Source organism: Scylla paramamosain, chromosome 34, assembly GCF_035594125.1.
Source record: "Scylla paramamosain isolate STU-SP2022 chromosome 34, ASM3559412v1, whole genome shotgun sequence".
NCBI lineage: Eukaryota > Metazoa > Arthropoda > Malacostraca > Decapoda > Portunidae > Scylla > Scylla paramamosain.
In genome coordinates, this window is record NC_087184.1 from 3,557,501 (window position 1) to 3,577,780 (window position 20,280).

The following is a 20,280-nucleotide window of genomic DNA, read 5'->3' on the forward strand; positions in this document are numbered from 1 at the left end:
GTTAAGACAAAAAGGGATCATCCAAAACTTAAGAGGTGTCTTGAAGCTTAACTCTTGAAACAGTTTGAGTCAAAGGTAGGAGGAAATACCAAAGCATGCAGGGAATTCCAGAGATTATTTGTAAAAGACTGGGAATACTGGTTGATTCTTGCATCCCTCTTACATCCCTCCTCAGAAACCCCAAAGCAGAAGCTCCTCTGGCATTTTACCTCTTCTAATTGAGGGAACCTGAGGGGGTATTTTGCTGATTTTCCTTAGAATGACTACTGCTTCCGTGTCAGAGACCTGTCTTTGTGTGCTGAGTGCATAACAGAGGTGATAGTGTCTGGCATGGAGGCATACATTCCTCACTCTTTTTCTCAACCTAAACCTTCCAAACCTTGGTTTAGCACAGTCTGTTCTCATGCTATAAGTGACACACAAAAGGTGACCCACAAAAGGGACTTGAGCCTCCCATCACCAGAATCTCATGCTCTTTATATTTCTGCTCAGAATCATGCCAACTAGCCAAAAACTTCTTCATTAATTGAAAGTATCAAAATCTCTTAAGGTCTAACTCCCCTCATGATTTCTGGCTCCTAGCCAAAAAACATCTCCAATAACTTTGCTTCTTCCTCTTTCCCTCCTTTATTTCAACCTGATGGCACCACTGCCATCACATTTACTTCTAAAGCTGATTTCTTCTCTCAAATCTTTACTTAAAACTCTGGATGATTCAGAGCTTGTTCCTCCTAACCTAACCTAACCTAACCTAACCTAACCAAATACTTCATGCTACCTATTGAGATATTTTGTAGTAATGTTTTCCATGTCATTGCTGGTCTAAACCTTCAGAAGGCTTAGGGACCTGATGGGGTCCCTCCTATTGTTCTTCATAACTTTGCCTCCATGCTCGCACCTTGCCTAGTTGAACTCTTCCAACTCTGTCTATCAACATCTATCTACCTTTCCTTCTTGCTGGAAGTTTGCCTATATTCAGCTTCTTTCTAAAAAAGGGTGACTGTTCTAACCCCTCAAACTACTGTCCTATTGCTTTAATTTCCAGCCTTTCTAAAGTTTTGAATCTATCCTCAACAGGAAGATTTTTAAACATCTATCACTTCAAAACTTTATATCTGATCACCAGTATAGGTTCTTTCAAGGCCGTTCTTCTGGTGATCTGGTTTTCCTTACTGAGTTTTGGCTGTCCTCTTTTAGGGATTCTAGTGAAACTTTTGCTGTTGCCTTAGACATATCAAAAGGTTTTTATAGAATCTGGCACAAAACTGATTTTCAAACTACCCTCCTTTGGCTTCTATCCTTCTCTCTGTAACTTCACCTCAAGTTTTCTTTCTGACCATTCTATTGCTGCTGTGGTAGATGGTCACTGTTCTTCTAGATCTATTAACAGTGTTGTTCCTCAGGGTTCTGTCATGTCATCTACTCTCTTCCTATTATTCATCAATGATCTTCAAAACCAAATTTCTTGTCCTATTCACTCTTATGCTGATGGTACCACCGTGCACTTTTCCATGTCTTTTCATAGGCGTCCAACCCTTCAGGAAGTAAATGGTTCACACAGGGAAGCCACAGAATGCCTGACTTCTAATCTTTCTAAAATTTCTGATTGGGGCAGAACAAACTTAATATTGTTCATTGCCACAAAAACTCAATTCCTCCATCTATCAACTCAACACAACCTTCCAGATAACTATCCCCCTCTTCTTCAATGACACTCAGCTGCCCCTGTGCCCTATTCTACCCTAAACATCCTTGGTCTGTCCTTTACTTATTATCTAAACTGGAAACTTCACATCTCATCTCTAGGTAAAACAGGTTCTATGAAATTAGGTGTTCTGAGTCATCTAATTTTCTCATCCCTCCTAGCTGCTAACTTTGTACAAGGGCCTTATCTGTTCATGTATGGAGTATGCTTCACATGTATGGGGGTTCCACTCCTACCACTCTTTTAGACAGAGTGGAATCAAATGCTTTTTGTTTTATCAACTCCTTTCTTTTAAGTGACTGTCTTCAGTCATTGCTGCAAAATTGCATCTCTTGTTATCTACTACCACTTTTCATGCTAACTGCTCTTCTGATCTTGCTAACTGCATGCCCCTTCTCTCGCAGCCTTGCTACACAAGACTTTCTTCTTTCTTTCACCCCTGTTCTCTCCACCTCTCTAATGCAAGAGTTAACCAGTATTCTCAATCATTCATCCCTTTCTCTGGTAAACTCTGGAACTCCCTGGCTACTTCTGTATTTCCTCCTCCTTATGACTTGAACTCTTTCAAGAGGGAGGTTTCAAGACATTTATCCTTTAATATTTGACAACCACTTTTGACTGTTAGGAGACTGGTACCTCAGTGGGTATTTTTATTACAATTTTGTTGCCCTTGGCTAATGCTCCTCATACATTAAAAAAAAAAAAATAGGAGTGATAGTAGAAAGCCTTGTGCAGTAAAACAACAAGAGGCATGCAGTTACAAAGATCAATGTAACAGTTTGTGTGAAAGAAATGATAGAAGATAGCAAAAGATGCAACAGAGTGGTGAAGAGAGAGGCCAGTGACACTCAGTTGGAGGAGAGAACATGATGAGACAAAATGCTTTTGATTCTGTCCTCTCCAAAAGAGCAGTGTGAATTGAAGCTTCCATACATGTGAAACATACTTCATACATGGGTGCATAAGGCCACTGTAGGGAGTTCACAGTTGGAGTGGTGAGAAAGCTGGCAGGGTTGGGTCAGAACACTTAACTTCATAGAAGATGTTGTAGTGTAAGACATATTCAGTTTGCAGTATAGATTATTAGAACAAAGATGGTCTGAGAATGTTCAGTGTAGAAGAGGGGGACGGTTGAGTGTCACTGATGAAGAGGGAATAGTTATCTGAAGGGTTGGACATCTATTAAAAAGATGTGGAAAAGTGCATAGTAGTATCATCAGTGTAGGAGTGGATAGGACAAGAAGTTTGGCTTAGAATGTAATTGATGAATAATAGGAAGAGAGTGGGTGACAAGACAGAACACTGAAAAATCACCACTGTTTACAGACTTAGAAGAAGAATCATGACTGGCTACTACAGTAGCAATAGATCAGATTATTAGAACAAAGATGGTCGGAGAATGTTCAGTCTAGAAGAGGGGGACGGTTGAGTGTCATTGATGAAGAGGGAATAGTTATCTGAAGGGTTGGACATCTATTAAAAAGATGTGGAAAAGTGCATAGTAGTATCATCAATGTAGGAGTGGATAGGACAAGAAGTTTGGCTTAGAATGTCATTGATGAATAATAGGAAGAGAGTGGGTGACAAGACAGAACATTGAAAAAACACCGCTGTTTACAGACTTAGAAGAAGAATCATGACTGGCTACTACAGTAGCAATAGATCAGTCAGAAAGGAAACTGAGATGAAGTTATAGAGAGAAGAATAGAAGTTGTAGGAGTGTAGTTTGGAAATTAAAGCCTTGTTCCAGACTCAGTTGCTTTCGATATGTCTAAGGTAACATTGGAAGTTTCACCAAAATCCCTAAAAGTGGATGACCAAGACTCAGTAAGGAAAGCCAGATCACCAGTAGAGCAGTTACCCTTTTTTATGAACAGGCTGAATGTAGGCATACCTCTAGCAGGAAGGAAAGCAGATGTTGATGGAGAGAATTCAAGAGAATTTGATTAGGCAAGGTGCAAATTCAGAGGCACAGTTTTGGAGAATAATAAAAGGTATCTTCCGAGGGTTAAGGCCAGCAAGGACAAATAAAACATCATTATGAAAAAATCTTAACATGAGGCATGAGATAGTTGGAGGGCGGAGGACAGGGAGGAACAAGCCCTGAATCACTTAGAGTTGAGTTTTTAGCAAAAGTTTGAGTGAAGAGTTAATCTTTAGAGATAGACAAGATAGCAGTCCTATAGGAAATGTTGGTTCATTAGGATATATGATCTTTAAGATTAACTATCTTCTACAGAATGAAATAGTAGATATGATCTTCACTGTTGCCATTGATGGTTTTGAAGAAAATAGAGTCACGTGGCTGCAGCTTGCTGCTGATGTGTTTGAAGAGTTGGCAGTGGTGACATCCTTAGAACCCATCTTCAGAGAGTAAGTACAGTGCATTTCAACAATACTGAAAATATCGCTATCTCCATTTTTCTTTGGTGTACTGTTTCAGTCATCTCAGTTTGTTAACTGGTTATCTTGTGAAGCAGTCAGCTTCTATCCTGTAGAACCTTATCACTGACAGATAAATATAGATAGATAGACTGGATGTGTATGATCAGGATGTGCTGTAGTAGTAGATCAATATGATGCTGTTACTCTCTTGTTATGATGAATGAAAGTTAGCAATTGGAGCATCTGTTGTGACTTAGTCCATTTCCTCTGTGCCACTGCCCAAGACATCGTAGTAATAATACGTACCGGAGAGAGAGAGAGAGAGAGAGAGAGAGACGTGGAGGACGGACGTATTTTCAGTGTGCTCCGCGCATTCAGATCAGTTCTTCAGTAACGCAAATCTCCATCTCTGCGTAAAATGGCGGAACACAGGCTCATCAAGAGGCGTGATCTCCCGGGATATTGTCCTCAGCGATGGTGTGCCGTGTGTGGTAGGGCGGCTACCAAATCAGCCCCCTACGTGAGTTGTGAGGGCAGTAACGAATGTCCTAACGTGTGCCACACAGCTTGCCTAGGTGACAGAGAGACCTACACTTGTAAGGACACTCAGCAGCTACGTCATGAAGCCAATTTAGCGGATGAAGTGGTCTACATTAGTGAAAACCCTGGAGTGGACCTTCCATCCACACCTCTACACGATGGGGTGGATGATGACGTGAGGCAACACCTGTCGCAGCTGGAGAAGGATGAGCTCGTCACCACTGTTATCCAGCTACAAAAACAGGTAATGAAGGATAGAAATGTGATTCAGTCTCTCCGTCTACAGAGAGACTGGATAATTAACAAAAAGGCACAATTGATGGACCTATTAGGGCTTATAGATGCTCTTACTGATGCGAGGGAGAATGAGGAGAAGACCGCCACCTGCTCCGTGTCGACAACAGCCACCCCTCTCTCAATCGCCAGAACTTGGGAAAACGTGTGTGCTTCCTCGGACCGCTGGAGGCAGTGGTGGAGATCAGGGAAGCCCAGACCTCTTAGACACGCGGCAGTAGAAGCAGACCCCACCACAAATACAGCTACTGCTGCTGTCACTGCCACCGCCACCACAGACGCCGCAGCAGCATCAGCACCTGCCGACACCAACACTGACTCCACCGCTGCCGCCACCAACACCACCACCACCACCAACAACAACAGGAGGAGGAGCAGCAGCAGCAACGACAGTAACAACAGGAGCAGTATCAGCAGCAACAACAATGGCAGAAACAACAACAACAGGAGCAGCAACAAGAGGAGGAAAAAACGAGGTCAGCAGCGATTAGGACCTCACTCCGCCACACCAGGTGCGCGACCCAACCCTCCCGCACCACAGCCCAACCCACATCATCTTAGATCCCAAAGGGTCGTCAGAGGTGGAGACAGACCACGCTGCGACTACTGCTCCCGCCTCGGACACACATCCGAGGTGTGTTACAGCCGCACTGCTGATATAAGGCAGGAAGCGATTCTCAGAAGGGTTCTGACAGAAGGATGGAGAAAAGAGTTAAATCCTCAACCTCAGCTGCCCTTTCGAGACCCCTCTCCACCCCTGCCCACCATCATGGCAACAACAACCCAGGCAACACCACGACTGGAGCCCACTCATGTGGCAGGGAAGGCAGTAACGCGCCTCCCCCTGCCAAGGTAGCCCTAAGTCAAACCAGCGCCAAGGAAAAACAAAAGACTGGCCACCTCAGCCAACACCTGACTGTTGTGCCGGCGAACGTGAGGGGTCTTCGCACCAACCTTGGTGACCTCACCCACAACTTTGTCCTCCGACACAACGCGGACATTGTTGCCGTCACGGAAATGTGGCTCAGTAGTGGTGAGGTGGAGCCGACGTTTGGCAACATCCCGAGCTACATAAAGTGGGTGAGGAAGGACCATGAACATAGAGTGGGCGGAGGTGTGGCTGCCTGCTTCAAACATGGCCTCCAAACTCAAAAAATTGACGTCCTGCTGCCTGAAGGAATGGAGGTGCTGTTCTTCAGAGTGGTGATAAATGACAGCACAGGACTCCTCCTGTGTGTCATGTACCGTCCCCCAAGGCAAGGACGTTCAGCGCTGGATTTTCTGATGGAGGAACTGGACACTATGCTACAGCGGCACAAGTGTTCCCACGTCATGATTCTGGGCGATCTAAACTTCCACCTGGAGCAGGATGCCTTTAACAGCCTCCTGATGGTGCAGGGTCTGACGAACCACGTGTCCTTCCCTACACATGAGAGGGGAGGGTCGCTGGACCCTGTGCTAACAGATCTCCCTGACTCCAGCATCGTCTGCCATCAACTGGGGACGGTGGGCACCTCCGACCACCATGCCGTGCTGCCACGCGTCAAGCTGGATATTGCGAGGGAGGCCGCCGCCCCGCGTACTATCTGGCTGTGGGAGCAGGCTGACTGGGCATCCCTGAGACACGACATCGTTCGCTTGGACTGGGACGCCCTACTGATAGGCAACGCGGAGGAAAAGGCCCGTGCCCTCACCACCAAGCTCCTTGCCCTCCAACAGCAACACGTCCCCAGCAGAAGGTACTTCGTTAGGCCTAGTGACCCTGCTTGGTTTGGTTACTGATGCCGAGCGGCCGCTGAGGCTAAACACGAAGCCTGGGTGAGGTACAAACGTCGTCCAACACACTACAACTGGGCCCAGCATCGTGTGGCGTGTAGACGGGTGACAGCTACCTGCAGGTGGGCGAGACGGCAGCAGCGAGAGAACATAAGGCGAAAGCTCTGTGGCTCAGGGATTGGCCACAAGACCTGGTGGAGGCTTGTCAAGGAGCAGCAAGGAACAGGCCGCCGCGACACTGTTCCTGGATGGGACAACAGCCACCAGCAGTGAGGACAAGGCTTCTCTACTCGCTGAGTTTTTCGCAGAGAAGATGTCAGTCACTGATCCGGGTAGACGTCCACCTCACCTCCCTCAGGAAACAGACCACACCGTCGCCGATGTTCAGGTGACACGTGAACAGGTGGAGCGGCTAATGAGGGAAGTAGAGAACAAAGCCACCGGCCCGGACGACATCAGCCCGCGGCTCCTCAAACGCTGCGCCAGTGAGCTGTCAGGTCCTCTCACCAGCGTCTTTAGGGCCTGCCTGATGGAGCACAGATGGCCCTCTATATGGAAGGAGGCGCGAGTGGTACCAGCCCACAAGAACTCAAAGTCTGAGCCCAGCAACTACAGACCCATGTCGCTGCTCTCCGCGGTGGGCAAGTTGCTGGAGCAGGTAGTGGCAGGTGTCATCTGTCATCACCTGAGTGAGCACCGCCTCCTCTCAGACAGACAGTTCGGCTTCCGGCCTGGCTGCTCAACAGCGGACCTCCTCACCCTCCTCTCCCAAGGCTGGTAGGATGCCCTGGATGAAAGTCTGGATACTCTTGTGGTGGCCCTGGACATTGCTGGGGCCTTTGATAGGGTCTGGCATGCGGGGCTTGTAAAAAAGCTTTGCGCCAAGGGTATCCAGGGCAACTTCCTTGCACTGCTCGAGGACTACCTCCAGGGGAGAACCCTCTGGGTAGTCATCAATGGACAGGCATCCCAGCCGTTACCTATACAGGCCTCAGTTCCACAGGGTTCAGTGTTGGGCCCGATCCTGTGGAACATATACATCAATGACCTCCTGCGGCAAATACCGACTCTGCTTGCATACGCCGACAACTGCAGTCTCTCCCGCTCCTACTGCCGCTCCGACAGTCAGCGAGCCGTTAGAGAGCTGAATAGGCAGCTCAGGCTGGTGATGGAGTGGGGAGAGGCGTGGCAAGTCAGCTTCGCTCCAGAAAAGACGCAGGCCATGGTCATCTCACGGTCCCCAGCTGGCTCCCCAGCCGTCTCAGGCTGTCTGAGTTTTGGAGGCCAGTCACTTCCCCTCCAGGAACACGTCAAGTTGCTGGGAGTGACAGTGGACTGTGGCCTGCGCTTTGACCGCCATGTTGTTGCTGTTGCCCACCAGGTCTCCCAGCGAGTCTCTGCACTGCGTCGGATGTCAGGAAACCTCGACTCCCGGGGCATCCTCACACTGTACAAGGCTCAGATACGGCCTTGTATGGAGTACAGTGCCTTGTCCTGGATGTCGAGTTCCCCCACCCACTTGCAGAGACTGGATGCTGTGCAACGACATGCCCTGCGCTTGGTGGGGATGGACGGACAGCAGCAGCAGCAGCAGCAGGAGGAGCAGACCGGAGTCACGTCTCTGGAGCATCGGCGGGATGTGTCGGCGCTGGTGGTCCAGCACAAGGCCCGGGTTCTGGAGGTCCCTCATCTCAGCTCGCTAAGGCTCCCACCACGAGCTGTCCAGAGGGAGTCCAGGACCACCACCTCCAGTGACATGCTGGTGCAAGTGCCTCGATCTTACTCGAGGCAGCACCAGCGCTCTTACACAGCCAGAACCTCCAGACTGTGGAATGTGTTTACGGCAGCCACGAGTGATACACAGACAATGACACTCCAGCAAGTGAAAGTGGCTGCACACAGGTGGCGTAAAACACGAACTCCCACACTAGTGCTGTGTTAATCATGTGTATATATATATAGTAGGATGAGTTCGCTTTTGTATATATTCTCTTCTTTACATTTAAGTATAGGCTTTTCAAATAACAGCATAAAAAACGTGTTGTTTTAAGCCTGATGTAAATTTTTGTTTAAATAATAAAAAAAGAGATATATATATACGAGTATATATATATATATATATATATATATATATATATATATATATATATATATATATATATATATATATATATATATATATATATATATATATGGATGCACCATTCTCTCTCTCTCTCTCCTTTATATACTCTTTCCATGATACAAAGATAAAGTTATATAAGAGTTTGCAGTATTATTGTATATTTTTGTGAGAATATAGGAAATTCTGCAAATGAACTAAAAAATGTGTGTGTGTGTGTGTGTGTGTGTGTGTGTGTGTGTGTGTGTGTGTGTGTGTGTGTGTGTGTGTGTGTGTGTGTGTGTGTGTGTGTGTGCATGCGTGCTTGCTAGTGTGCATGCGTGTGTGCATGCATGCGTGCACCCTGTAGTGCAACAAGGGATAGTAGTGCTTATTGCACTGTATGGTGCTGAGACTTGGAGTATGGGAGTAGCAGACAAGAAGAGACTGAATGTAATGGAGATGAGATATCTAAGGGGTATGTGTGGAATAACTTGGATGAACAGAGTCAGAAATGAGAAAGTGAGGAGAACATGTGGTGCCAGAGACTTTTTTTTTTTTAGTACAAGGGACACCAGCCAAAGGCAATAAAAATCCAATAAAAAGACCTACTAATAAAAAAAAAAGGCAGGACTGGCAGAGCAGTGTGTGCTGAGATGGTTTAGACATGTTGAGAGAATGGAGGATGATAGGGTGATGGAGAAAATAGTATGATCAAGTGTAAGAGGTGTGAACTTGTGAGATAAGTCATGTAAGGGATTTTTTTTTTTTTTTTTTTTATGTAGGAAGGACACTGACCAAGGGCAACAAAAATCTAATAAAAAAAATGCCCACTGAAATGCCAGTCCCATATAAGGGTTAAAGCAGTGGTCAAAAATTGCTGAATAAGTGTCTTGAAACCTCCCTCTTGAAGGAATTCAAGTCATAGGAAGGTGGAAATACAGAAGTAGGCAGGGAGTTCCAGAGTTTACCAGAGAAAGGGATGAATGATTGAGAATACTGGTTAACTCTTGCGTTAGAGAGGTGGACAGAATAGGGGTGAGAGAAAGAAGAAAGTCTTGTGCAGCGAGGCCGTGGTAGGAGGGGAGGCTTGCAGTTAGCAAGATCAGAAGAGCAGTTAGCATGAAAATAGCAGTAGAAGACAGCTAGATATGCAACATTGCGGCGGTGAGAGAGAGGCTGAAGACAGTCAGTTAGAGGAGAGGAGTTGATGAGACGAAAAGCTTTGATAGATAATGTAAAAGAGGCCTTAAAGGGAAGAGGACTGACACTGGCATAGTAGAATGATTGTGCATGACAGAAGTGAATGGAACAGTTGTGAGTGCATGAGGAATGATGTGTCCCTGTGACCTCTGAGGGAGGTGCCACGTATTGATTGTCTCACACAGCTGTGGGGCAGTCAGGCGTGGTAGAGAAGACTATGAAGAAGCCTTGTTCCAGATCAAATTGTCCAAGCTGTGCAATTGATCCCTATAAAGTGAAGGCAGGAGTACTTCCTCTTCTTTGTCAGGGACCAAGGGACTAAAATAGAGGTGTGCATGAGTGTGAATGTGAAGGTTGTGTGGCTTGTCTTGGCTGCTGCCCTGTTTTGGGGGGAGACAGCCTTGGTGTATGTATGTGTTTTCTTTTTGTAGGTACCATATGTACCTACATACATATGTATCTGTTTCTTAAACCAGATGCTACACAGTAAACTATAAAATGGGTATTTTTCAGATACCAGAATTACGGCACTCACTTGCAGCTGCTGGTAAACCGTATGACACGTGACAGTCCTGAGCTTCTTGCTGAGGCACTCATGAACTTTATGTGCTGCCTTGTCAAGTTCAACCATCAAGATATCAAATCACTTCATGAAGACATATTTATTAAGTAAGTATATGTATAACTAGTTAGGTACTGTGGTCAATAGAAATCAATTTAAAGTATCTATTGTTCATCTGAATACAAAGTTCACACTTCTATGATGCCTTGAAAAAATAAGTACCAGAGCTGGTCAAGAAGTGTCCAACTTTTTTTTGCTGAGGTGAGACTGGCATCAAGTGCAGCAGTCGCCACATCAATGACTGATGCCAGAGCTGTGCTATGATAATTGAGCTATCTTGGTCGGTGCATCTGACTTAATCAGCTGATTGTGCAAAATACAGGAAGGTTTCCTTCATAGGTGGTCTCTTGAAACCATCACCATTGACACATTCACAATTATTCTTCACTCATCCATCACGTACAGTGTCTTACTTGTTGCAGGGTAAACAAAAATATATTAAAAGGAAATAAGATATAGGCATTTTTTTTTTTTTTTTTTTTTTGTGTGTGTGTGTGTGTGTGTGTGTGTGTGCGGATTTATGAAGTTTCCAGAGAAGATTTTTGGCTAAGATTTTTCATGCTTAGATATGGAAACAACTATTATACTTCTTGGTCTGGTCTTGCTGCACAGAGTTTAAAAGTGAACAGTGCTGGTTGTGCAGAGAAGTGCTGAACACAAGCATAGGACTGGAGGTCTTGTTGGTATGGCAGTTGGCATGATGTCAGGGTGTGGTGACTGCATGTTAGCTAGTGAGGCTGAAGCTCCACAGACTTTAGAGTGTCACTCCTTACATCTCCTGTCCAGGCCTATTAAAGATCAAGACAATCTGGGCATCAAGTTGGTCTTGAATTGTGACATTGCAGCAATGAGAACTGAATTTTGTTGCACCTACCTGATAGTGTATTCTGATCAGGGAGGAGAAGACACATCAGTGCACAGAGGCTGTTCCTGGCACAGCTGGATTAAATTATAGTTTACCCAGAAATTTAGCCAATGGAAAGCTTTATAGGATAGTCCTTGTGCCTTCTTATGTTGTGCAGCACCAACAAACCTGTTAAAGGCCTCATCATCACATCACCTGCCATACACACCTTGGCAGTGAGGTAGTTGACCTTGAAGGCCTCTACATGTTCATTGGATTGAGGATAGCTTGGAGAAGACATCACATGATTAACACCCCAGTGCTATATAAAGGACTGGAACATTGAGCTTATAAATTTGAATGCTCCATTTGTACACAGGTGGACTGACCTGCCCACATCTTGAAAGATGTGGCACAGCAACTTTGCAGTGGTGCATGATAACCTCTCCCAACCATACTCTACAACACCAGGCTGTCTAGATAAATGATTAGTGTAAATGAAGTACGCCAAGTATTCATTATATGTGAGGGTTATGTTCTGTAAAAAGCTCGCATAATGAGAATTCACATATATTGAATCTATCATCCCACTAATTTAGGGGGTTATGTTTTGCAACCCATTTTTGAATCTTCTAAATATTCATTCCAGCACTGTGTGCAGTGTGAGGAAAGCACTGGAAAACATTTGCACCCACCACTCTGTATGTGAGTCAGCCACCCTACCTCACCAAGCAATCTCACCACCACTGCTACTCACATAGTAGGGAATTTTCCTCGCATATTGAGAATACTTGGCACATTTAGGTTTGTCTCGTATGACAGAATTCACATATTTCGAACTCACACATATCGAATACCTGGTATAGTCCTTGCTGGGAACAGGTGTGAACAGCTGTGACCCATATATCACCAGTTTATCTCCATCAAGAGATCATCACAAATCTTGCAGTAATCCAGTAGAGATCTGGGGACATCCTGCTTATTGACAGGAAAACCTGAAGATACATGGATAACAAACAACTTGATGTATGTTATGCCATCTTCAGCCTTGTGGATGTCAGTGACGACTTGATCAGCTTAGGGATTAGAGGATGCAGCCACATCACAGGCTTTGATCATCACACAATCACGGATGTGGTAGGAGAGCTCCAATTCCATTTGCAAGTCCACTCCTGATGGTAAAGGAGCACCAGGGAGAGCAAACAGGCAAGGATAAAACATACACAGTGATAGGCTATGTGGCTAGCATATACAGTCAGTGCCAAATGAAACACAAACTCCCACTGCTCCTTGCGCTACTTAGTAGAAAATGGTAATCTATTTGTTTCAGTTTGAAAAACGCACCAGGAGAAAATGAATACGTGGCAACTTAGCTCACACCTTCACACATTGACAGCTGATTTAACGGATCCAGTGTTTGACTTGACATCAGATAATGAAGTGATTTACTGACTGATGATCAAGGATTTATGGCTGCCTGTAACATTGTGTGTACTTGAAATATTTTGTTGTTCCTCATTGTTGCATAATGTGTGGCAAACATATGAGCCCATTTGACATAGTTCATGCCATTGAGTTGCATAAGATCAGGAAAACAAATCGGGAAATTGGCCATTTTATGGGCATACCCGAAAAAAGAGTGAGTGTGCTGGTGAGAAAATGGTGTAGTAAGGGATGCAAGGGTGTTCCTCTCCACAAAAATGGAGGTGGACCAGCAAAAAAGTGTCTGACAATACTTTAAGTGTCATAAAGTGGGAGTTGAGCAAAAATCCTTTCATTACAGAAAAACAATTAAAGGAACAGAACCCTCCTACTGAGAAATGTATCATTTCGTACTATTCAGAGAAATATGTGGAAAAAGTTAGACTACCAAAAACTGAGGGCTCGTTAAAAACCTTTTGTAAATTAAAAACAACCCAAGATGAGATGTGCTTTTGCCAGGAGTCATAAAGACTGGGACCTTGTGGAGTGGAGAGAGGTGCTTTGGACTGATGAAGCTACATTTTCCATTAGTGATAATAAAGGAACAAAAGTGTGGTGTCCCCATGACTCGTCAGCCTGTGAACTGCGCTTTGCTGTAAAGAGCATTAAGCACCCTCCCTATCTCATGGTGTGGGGAGCATTTGCTTTCAGCGGCTTGGCTGATCTTGTCATCCTTTCTAAAGATCAAACGGTCAACAGCAAGGTTTATTTGAACATCCTTAAAGTTAATTTAGCAAACTGTTTTGCAGTTACTGGTGCCAAGATCTTGCAGCAAGACAAAGCGCTGTCACATCGCTAAAATCATGAAGGAATGGCTTCGTAGCTGTGAAGTTGACTATATTTCGGACTGGCCTGCTCAGTCCTGATATATCACTAATAGAAAACCTCTGAGGAATAGTGAAAGCAAACTATGAAAGGAAGACACTTTTACCATCCCAAAACTTGAGGCAGCCCTTTGTAAGGTGTGGTTGGGAATTGCCCAGTCTACTGCTGAAAACTTAGCAGATTCCATCCCTGATAGGCTCAGATCAATTCTGAAGGTGAAGGGATTCCCCATCAACAATAAAAGGAGACCATGATGAGTACTGTATATCATTTTCCCGCTTCATTATCATCCAGGTCGTGAGCAAACCTTACAACTTCAGCTAAGTACCATCGTTTACATGCAGTTCGTGTTTCGTTTGACACTGACTGTATAATCATGTTTCAGTGTTTCCAAAATCCCAAATTTCACAATCCTTGTGTTTAGTTCTATGGCTTTGGAAGAAAGCAACCATAAGGGATTACTGTACACACAAAATATTTTAGAAATTAACACTTTACAAACATAATGACTTATGAATAGTCATCTGTAACCAAACTCGTTTGTAACTTTTTTATGTAAGAGGGTCACTGGCCAAGAGAAACAAAAATAAAAAAAAAAAAAAGAGAGATAGAGAGAGAGAAACAAATCCTACTGAGGTGCCAGTCTCAAACGAGATGTCAAAAGAATAATTGAAAATTGAAGGGTAAGTGTCTTGAAACCTTCCTCTTGAAAGTTCAAGTCATAGAAAGGAGGAAATACAGAAACAGGCAGGGAGTTCCAGAGTTTACCAGAGAAAGGGATGAATGATTGAGAATACTAGTTAACTCTTGTATTAGAGAGGTGGACAGAATAGGGATGGAAGAAAGAAGAAAGTCTTGTGCAGCGAGACTGCAGGAGAATGGGAGTCATGCAGTTAGCAAGATCAGAAGAGTAGTTAGCATGAAAATAGCAGTAGAAGATAGCAAGAGATGCAACATTACGTCAATGAGAAAGAGGCTGAAGACAGTCAGTTAAAGGAGAGAAGTTGATGAGACTAAAAGCTTTTGGTTCCATCCTGTCTAAAATAGCAGTATGAGTGGAACCTCTCCCATATATGTGAAACATACTCCATACATGGACGAATAATAACCCTGGATCAAGTTAGCAGCTGGGGGGATGAGAAAAACTGGTGGAGACGACTCAGAACACCTAAATTCATAAAAGCTGTTTTATCTAGAGATGAGATGTGAAGTTCTCAGTTTAGATTGTATGTAAAGAACAGACTGGGAATGTTCAATGTAGAAGAGGAGATAGGTGTCCGGAAGGGTGTGTTGAGTTGATAGATGGAGGAATTGAATTTTTGAAGCATTGAACAATACTAAGTTTGCTCTGCTATGCCCTGATCAGAAATTTTAGAGAGATCCGAAGTCAGGCATTCTGCATGAACTGTTTATTTCCTGAAGGGTCGGATGTTGATGAAAAGATGTGGAAAAGTGCAGGGTGGTATCATCAGCATGGTAATGGATAGGACAAGAAGTTTGGTTTAGAAGATCATTGATGAATAATTGGAAGAGACTGGGTAACAGGACAGAACTCTGAGGAACAGCACTGTTAATAGATCTGGAAGAACAGTGACCATTTACCACCGCATCAATAGAATGGTTAGAAAGGAGACGAGATAATGAAGCTACAGAGAAAAGGATAGAAGGTGTAGGAGGGTAGTTTGGAAATCAAAATTTTGTGCCAGACTCAAAATTTTGTGCCAGACTCTATCAAAAGCTTTTGATATGTCTAAGGCAACAGCAAAAGTTTCACCAAAATCTCTAAAAGAGGATGAAAGCCAGAAGATTACCAGTAGAGCGGCCTTGGTGGAACCCATACTGGCGATCAGATAGAAGGTTGTGAAGTAATAGATATTTAAGAATCTTCCTGTTGAGGATAGATTAAAAATTTTAGAGAAACAGGAAATTAAAGCAATGGGATGGTATTTAGAGGGATTAGACCATCTCCCTTTTTAAGAACAGGCTGAGTGTAGGCAAACTTCCAGCAAGAAGGAAAGGTAGATGTTGATAGACAGAGTTAAAGAGTTCGACTAGGCAAGGTGCAAGCACGGAGGCACAGTTTTGGAGAACAATAGGAGGGACCCCATCAGGTCCATAAGCCTTCCAAGGGCATGGAAAACATCACTATGAAGGATTTTAATGGGTAGCATGAAGTAGTCAGGGAGTGGAGGAGAGGGAGGAACAAGCCCTGAATCATCCAAGGTAGAGTTTTTAGCAAAGGTTTGAGCAAAGATTTCAGCTTTAGAAATAAATGAGGTGGCAGTGGTGCCATCAGATTGAAGTAAAGGAGGAAAAGATGAAGAAGCAAAGTTATTGGATATGTTTTCAGCTAGGTACCAGAAGTCACGAGAGGAGTTAGATCTTAAAAGATTTTGACATTTTCTATTAATGAAGGAGTTTTGGCTAGTTGGAGAACAGACTTGGCATCATTCCAGGCAGAAATATAAAGCACATGAGATTCAGGTGATGGAAGACTCAAGTACTCTTTGTGGGGCACCTTTATTATGTATAGCACGAGAACAGGCTGTGTTAAACCAAGGTTTGGAAGGTTTAGTTTAAGAGAAAGAGTGAGGAATGTACGCTTCCTTGCCAAACATTATCACCTCTGTTATGTGCTCTGCCTCTGACATGGAAGTAGTAGTTTTTCCAAGGAAAATCAGCATAATTCCTCCTCAGGTCCCCTCAATTAGCAGAGGCACCTCTGCTTTGGGGAGTGTCTGTATACTTGTCTGAAAAGACACTCTGTAGATCTGCAATATCTATCAAAATAGGTCTTATTATACATGATTTTCTGTTTGAAGTAATTATTACATTGCAAAAAGCTTTACAGTATACAAAACCAATTAACAATATAAGGAGGGAAGTATAGCAGTTGGTGGCATCTCTTGCCTATGCAAGTTAACACTGTTCTTGCACATCATGGAAAGGACTTTTCTCTGTATGAAATGCCAAAAAAGTAAGTCTAAATGATAGATTACAATAATTATATGTTATTTAGATGTGAAGTACAGACAACAAATCCATCAAGAAACACAACAGCAATTACTGCAAGCTGGTATGTCTCATAATGTGCCACAACAGCTGAGCTCTACAAGACCAACCTTCCTGAATGTTGAAGTCCTTAGGATTATTTATACTTGGATGTGAAAACAAGTATTTTGCTTCTTGGTGTCTGGAGTGTTCAGACATACAGCATAATACTGGCTTTAGAAAAAGATTGCTCTGTATTTCTCTAAGTAAACCAGAACATATACAGAACCATTTCTATAATATCCTTAATTCTTAAATGTTTGATACCTTGATAAGAAATATGAAGGTTTACCTTTGAAATGTGATTTTCAGTGTGACCAAATGGATAAATTGTCATGGATGTGGACAGACTGCTATGCAAGTGGTAAGAGAGTTGCTAGCAATGGCTGGTGCCAATACTCTGGCTTCAGCCTCCATGGATACTTTTGTGGAGGCCATTAAGGTTGGTTTTGCTCTGATTTTTCTTTGTTTCTGTTTGTTACTCCCATTAAGTTAAAAACTAGAATATGTTCAGGGTCTGCACTCGCTGCTTTTAGAGATAGATCACTAACCATGTTACTTAGTGACTTCATAAAAAGTCAGCAACATCATGCTGATAGAATGCAAGAATTATATTTTTGTCTTGTTATTAAATTTTTTCCTTGTCTTCCATGCTTCTCTCCTTTGGCAAAGAGGTGTGTTGAATGATGGGTGTCTGTCATGTATTTGTGTCTGCTTGTACCAGCAGGAAGGCTAGTTAGCTTATTCTCTTTGAATGAGGAGTAGGCTACTTGGTAAGGTCAGGAGTGAGGAGCTTATCAGGAGGTTTCGACAGGCTTTGGACAGGATTAGGGACAAGGGTGGGATCCCCGTGGTATGTGGTGTCTTGCCGAGGAGGGGAGTTGGTGCTGAGTGGCTGTCCAGGGCTATTACAGTGAATCGCAGGCTCGCGAATCATTGTAGGAGTAATGGATGGACGTTCATCGACAACTGGGACCTTTTCTATGGCAAGAACACCTTGTACGCCAGGGATGGAGTGCATTTGTCACGCCAGGGTGTTCGTGTTTTGGCCGAAACACTCAAGCGGGAGGTTACTGCACTCCAGCACTTTTTTCGTTAGTCGGGAGGGAAGAAGGGGTAGTGAGAAGGCGAGGGGCAAAATAGTTAAATCTAGAAAGGTAGCTAGCTCAGGGATGGTGAGAAATAGCTTAAGTGTTTACTACACAAACTGTAGAAGTATTCTGAATAAAATAGACTTGCTTAGAGGAATAGTGAGCGTTGAGAAATTTGATATCATTCCTTTAACTGAAACTTGGTTAGATATGTCAGGAAAAGTATTTAATTCAGAGGTTAAGATAGATGGGTATACAATGTTCTATAAAGATAGGGAAAAACAGGAGAGGAGGAGGCGTCGTGTTATACGTTAGGGACACATTACAGTGTTGTATCAATAGTAGAATTAAAACAGATAACAAAGCAGAGTCGATATGGGTAGATATTAAAGAAGGATCGCAGTCAGTAGTACTAGGGGTAGTTTACAGACCACCGACCAGTACAGAGGAAATTAACACCTCACTGTGGCAGGAATTAAATAGAGCAGGCAGGTACAGTCAGGTATGTGTGGTAGGAGATTTTAATTTTAGGAATATCGACTGGAGTCTGATGGTGGGTAACAAGAAAGCAGAGGAATTTCTTAAGGTAATTCAGGATAATTTTTTAAAACAGGTAGTCGTAGAACCCACAAGGGGGAATAATATTCTAGATTTAATTCTTACTAGCAGGGAAGAAGCAGTCACGCAGGTAGAGGTTGGAGGACAGCTAGGTAACAGTGACCATAGGGAAATTAGGTACAATTTAGAATGGGAAGAAACTGTTAGAAACAAAAACACTAGTAAAATACCTGACTTTAGGAGAGCAGATTTTGAAGAATTAAAAAGGTACCTCCAAGGAGTGGACTGGCAAAGGATGCAGGGTGAGGTCAGGTCAAGGACGGAGTTCAGAGAGATAAGGCAGGATGAGAGAGGTAAGGTGAGGCGTGAGGGTGTAGGACAAGAGGAGGGAAGATGTGTCCGGAAGGGAGGAGGAAAGAGGAAGGGGGGAGCTAGGTGTGAGTATGTTGGAATGTCAGGTCATGCTGAAATGAGAGAGGTGAGGTCGAGGCGAGTAGATGAGGGAGTGGAGAGGATGGTAGGGGACGAGATGAGGGGACTAGGTGAAGTAAATGTAGATGAATTGTATAAATATTTCGTAGATAAAGTTCATAGAGGTCAGTTAGCAAATATCCCGTATAGAACAATAAGATCACAAAAAAATGACCCTAAATGGATGACTGCTAGGTTAAAGCATTATATAGGGCGTAAAAGAAGTATATATAGGAGATTAAGGGCAGGTGAAGAAGTTTTAAGGACACAATATAATGAATTAGTTAGAACAGTCAGGAAGTTAACGAGGAAAGCTAAGGACAATTATGAATCAAAGGTAGCCAGCCAGGCGAAGACGGACCCCAAGGGATTTTATCAGGTATACAGGACGAAGAATAAGGATACTGTAGGTCCATTAAAGGCAGCAGATGGGGAGCTGGTTAGTTCTGGGGAGGAGATTAGTAAACTTCTGAATGATTATTTTTTAACTGTCTTCACCCAGGAAAACATGCAGGATATGCCAGATAGTGAACAGGTGTTTAGAGCAGATGAGAATGAGAAGCTGACAGATATTTCCATAACTGGGGAGATAGTGGAACAGGAGATAGATAGGCTAAAAAAGTTCAAGTCACCAGGACCTGATGAAATATATCCCAGAGTACTTAAGGAATGTAAAGAGATTATTAGTGAGCCGTTAGTTTCTGTCTTTAGGAAATCACTGGAGTCGGGTGAGGTACCAGTAATGTGGAGGCAGGCTAATGTAGTACCCATCTTTAAGAAAGGAGATAAAACTTTAGCGTCTAATTATAGACCTGTCAGCTTAACTTCAGTTGTAGATAAAATGTTAGAGTCAATAATAGCGAGGAACATTAGGGAACATTTAGACAAACATAACTTGATAAATCAGTCACAGCATGGCTTCACGAAGGGGAAGTCTTGCCTGACAAACTTGTTAAGTTTTTACAGTAAGGTGTACGAGGCAGTAGATAATGGTGATAGTTATGATATCTTATATCTGGACTTTAGTAAAGCATTTGACAAGGTACCCCATCAAAGGCTCCTGAGAAAGGTTAGGGCACACGGGATAGATGGGAAGGTGTTAGGCTGGATAGGGTCATGGCTTAGTGACAGGCGACAGAGAGTGGTAATAAACAGCTCGAAATCCGAGTGGGGTCATGTAATTAGTGGGGTGCCACAGGGATCAGTATTAAGGCCATTGTTATTTCTAATGTATATCAATGACTTGGATAGTGGAATTAGTAGTGATGTTAGTAAATTTGCGGATGACACAAAGATAGGTAGATTAATTAGGTCAGAATCGGATGCCATCGC

General features: G+C 43.6%; 1 protein-coding gene across 1 annotated transcript in view; it reads left to right on the forward strand.

Moving 5' to 3' along the window:
* The window catches only part of LOC135090047 (uncharacterized), an 80,325-nt gene that overhangs the window by 20,584 nt on the left and 39,461 nt on the right, over positions 1–20,280 (forward strand). The window contains exons 6-8 of the mRNA XM_063986283.1: positions 3,945–4,078; positions 10,518–10,673; positions 17,141–17,270. Of these exons, the coding sequence (XP_063842353.1) occupies positions 3,945–4,078; positions 10,518–10,673; positions 17,141–17,270 (420 nt within the window). The remainder of the gene's footprint in view (positions 1–3,944; positions 4,079–10,517; positions 10,674–17,140; positions 17,271–20,280) is intronic.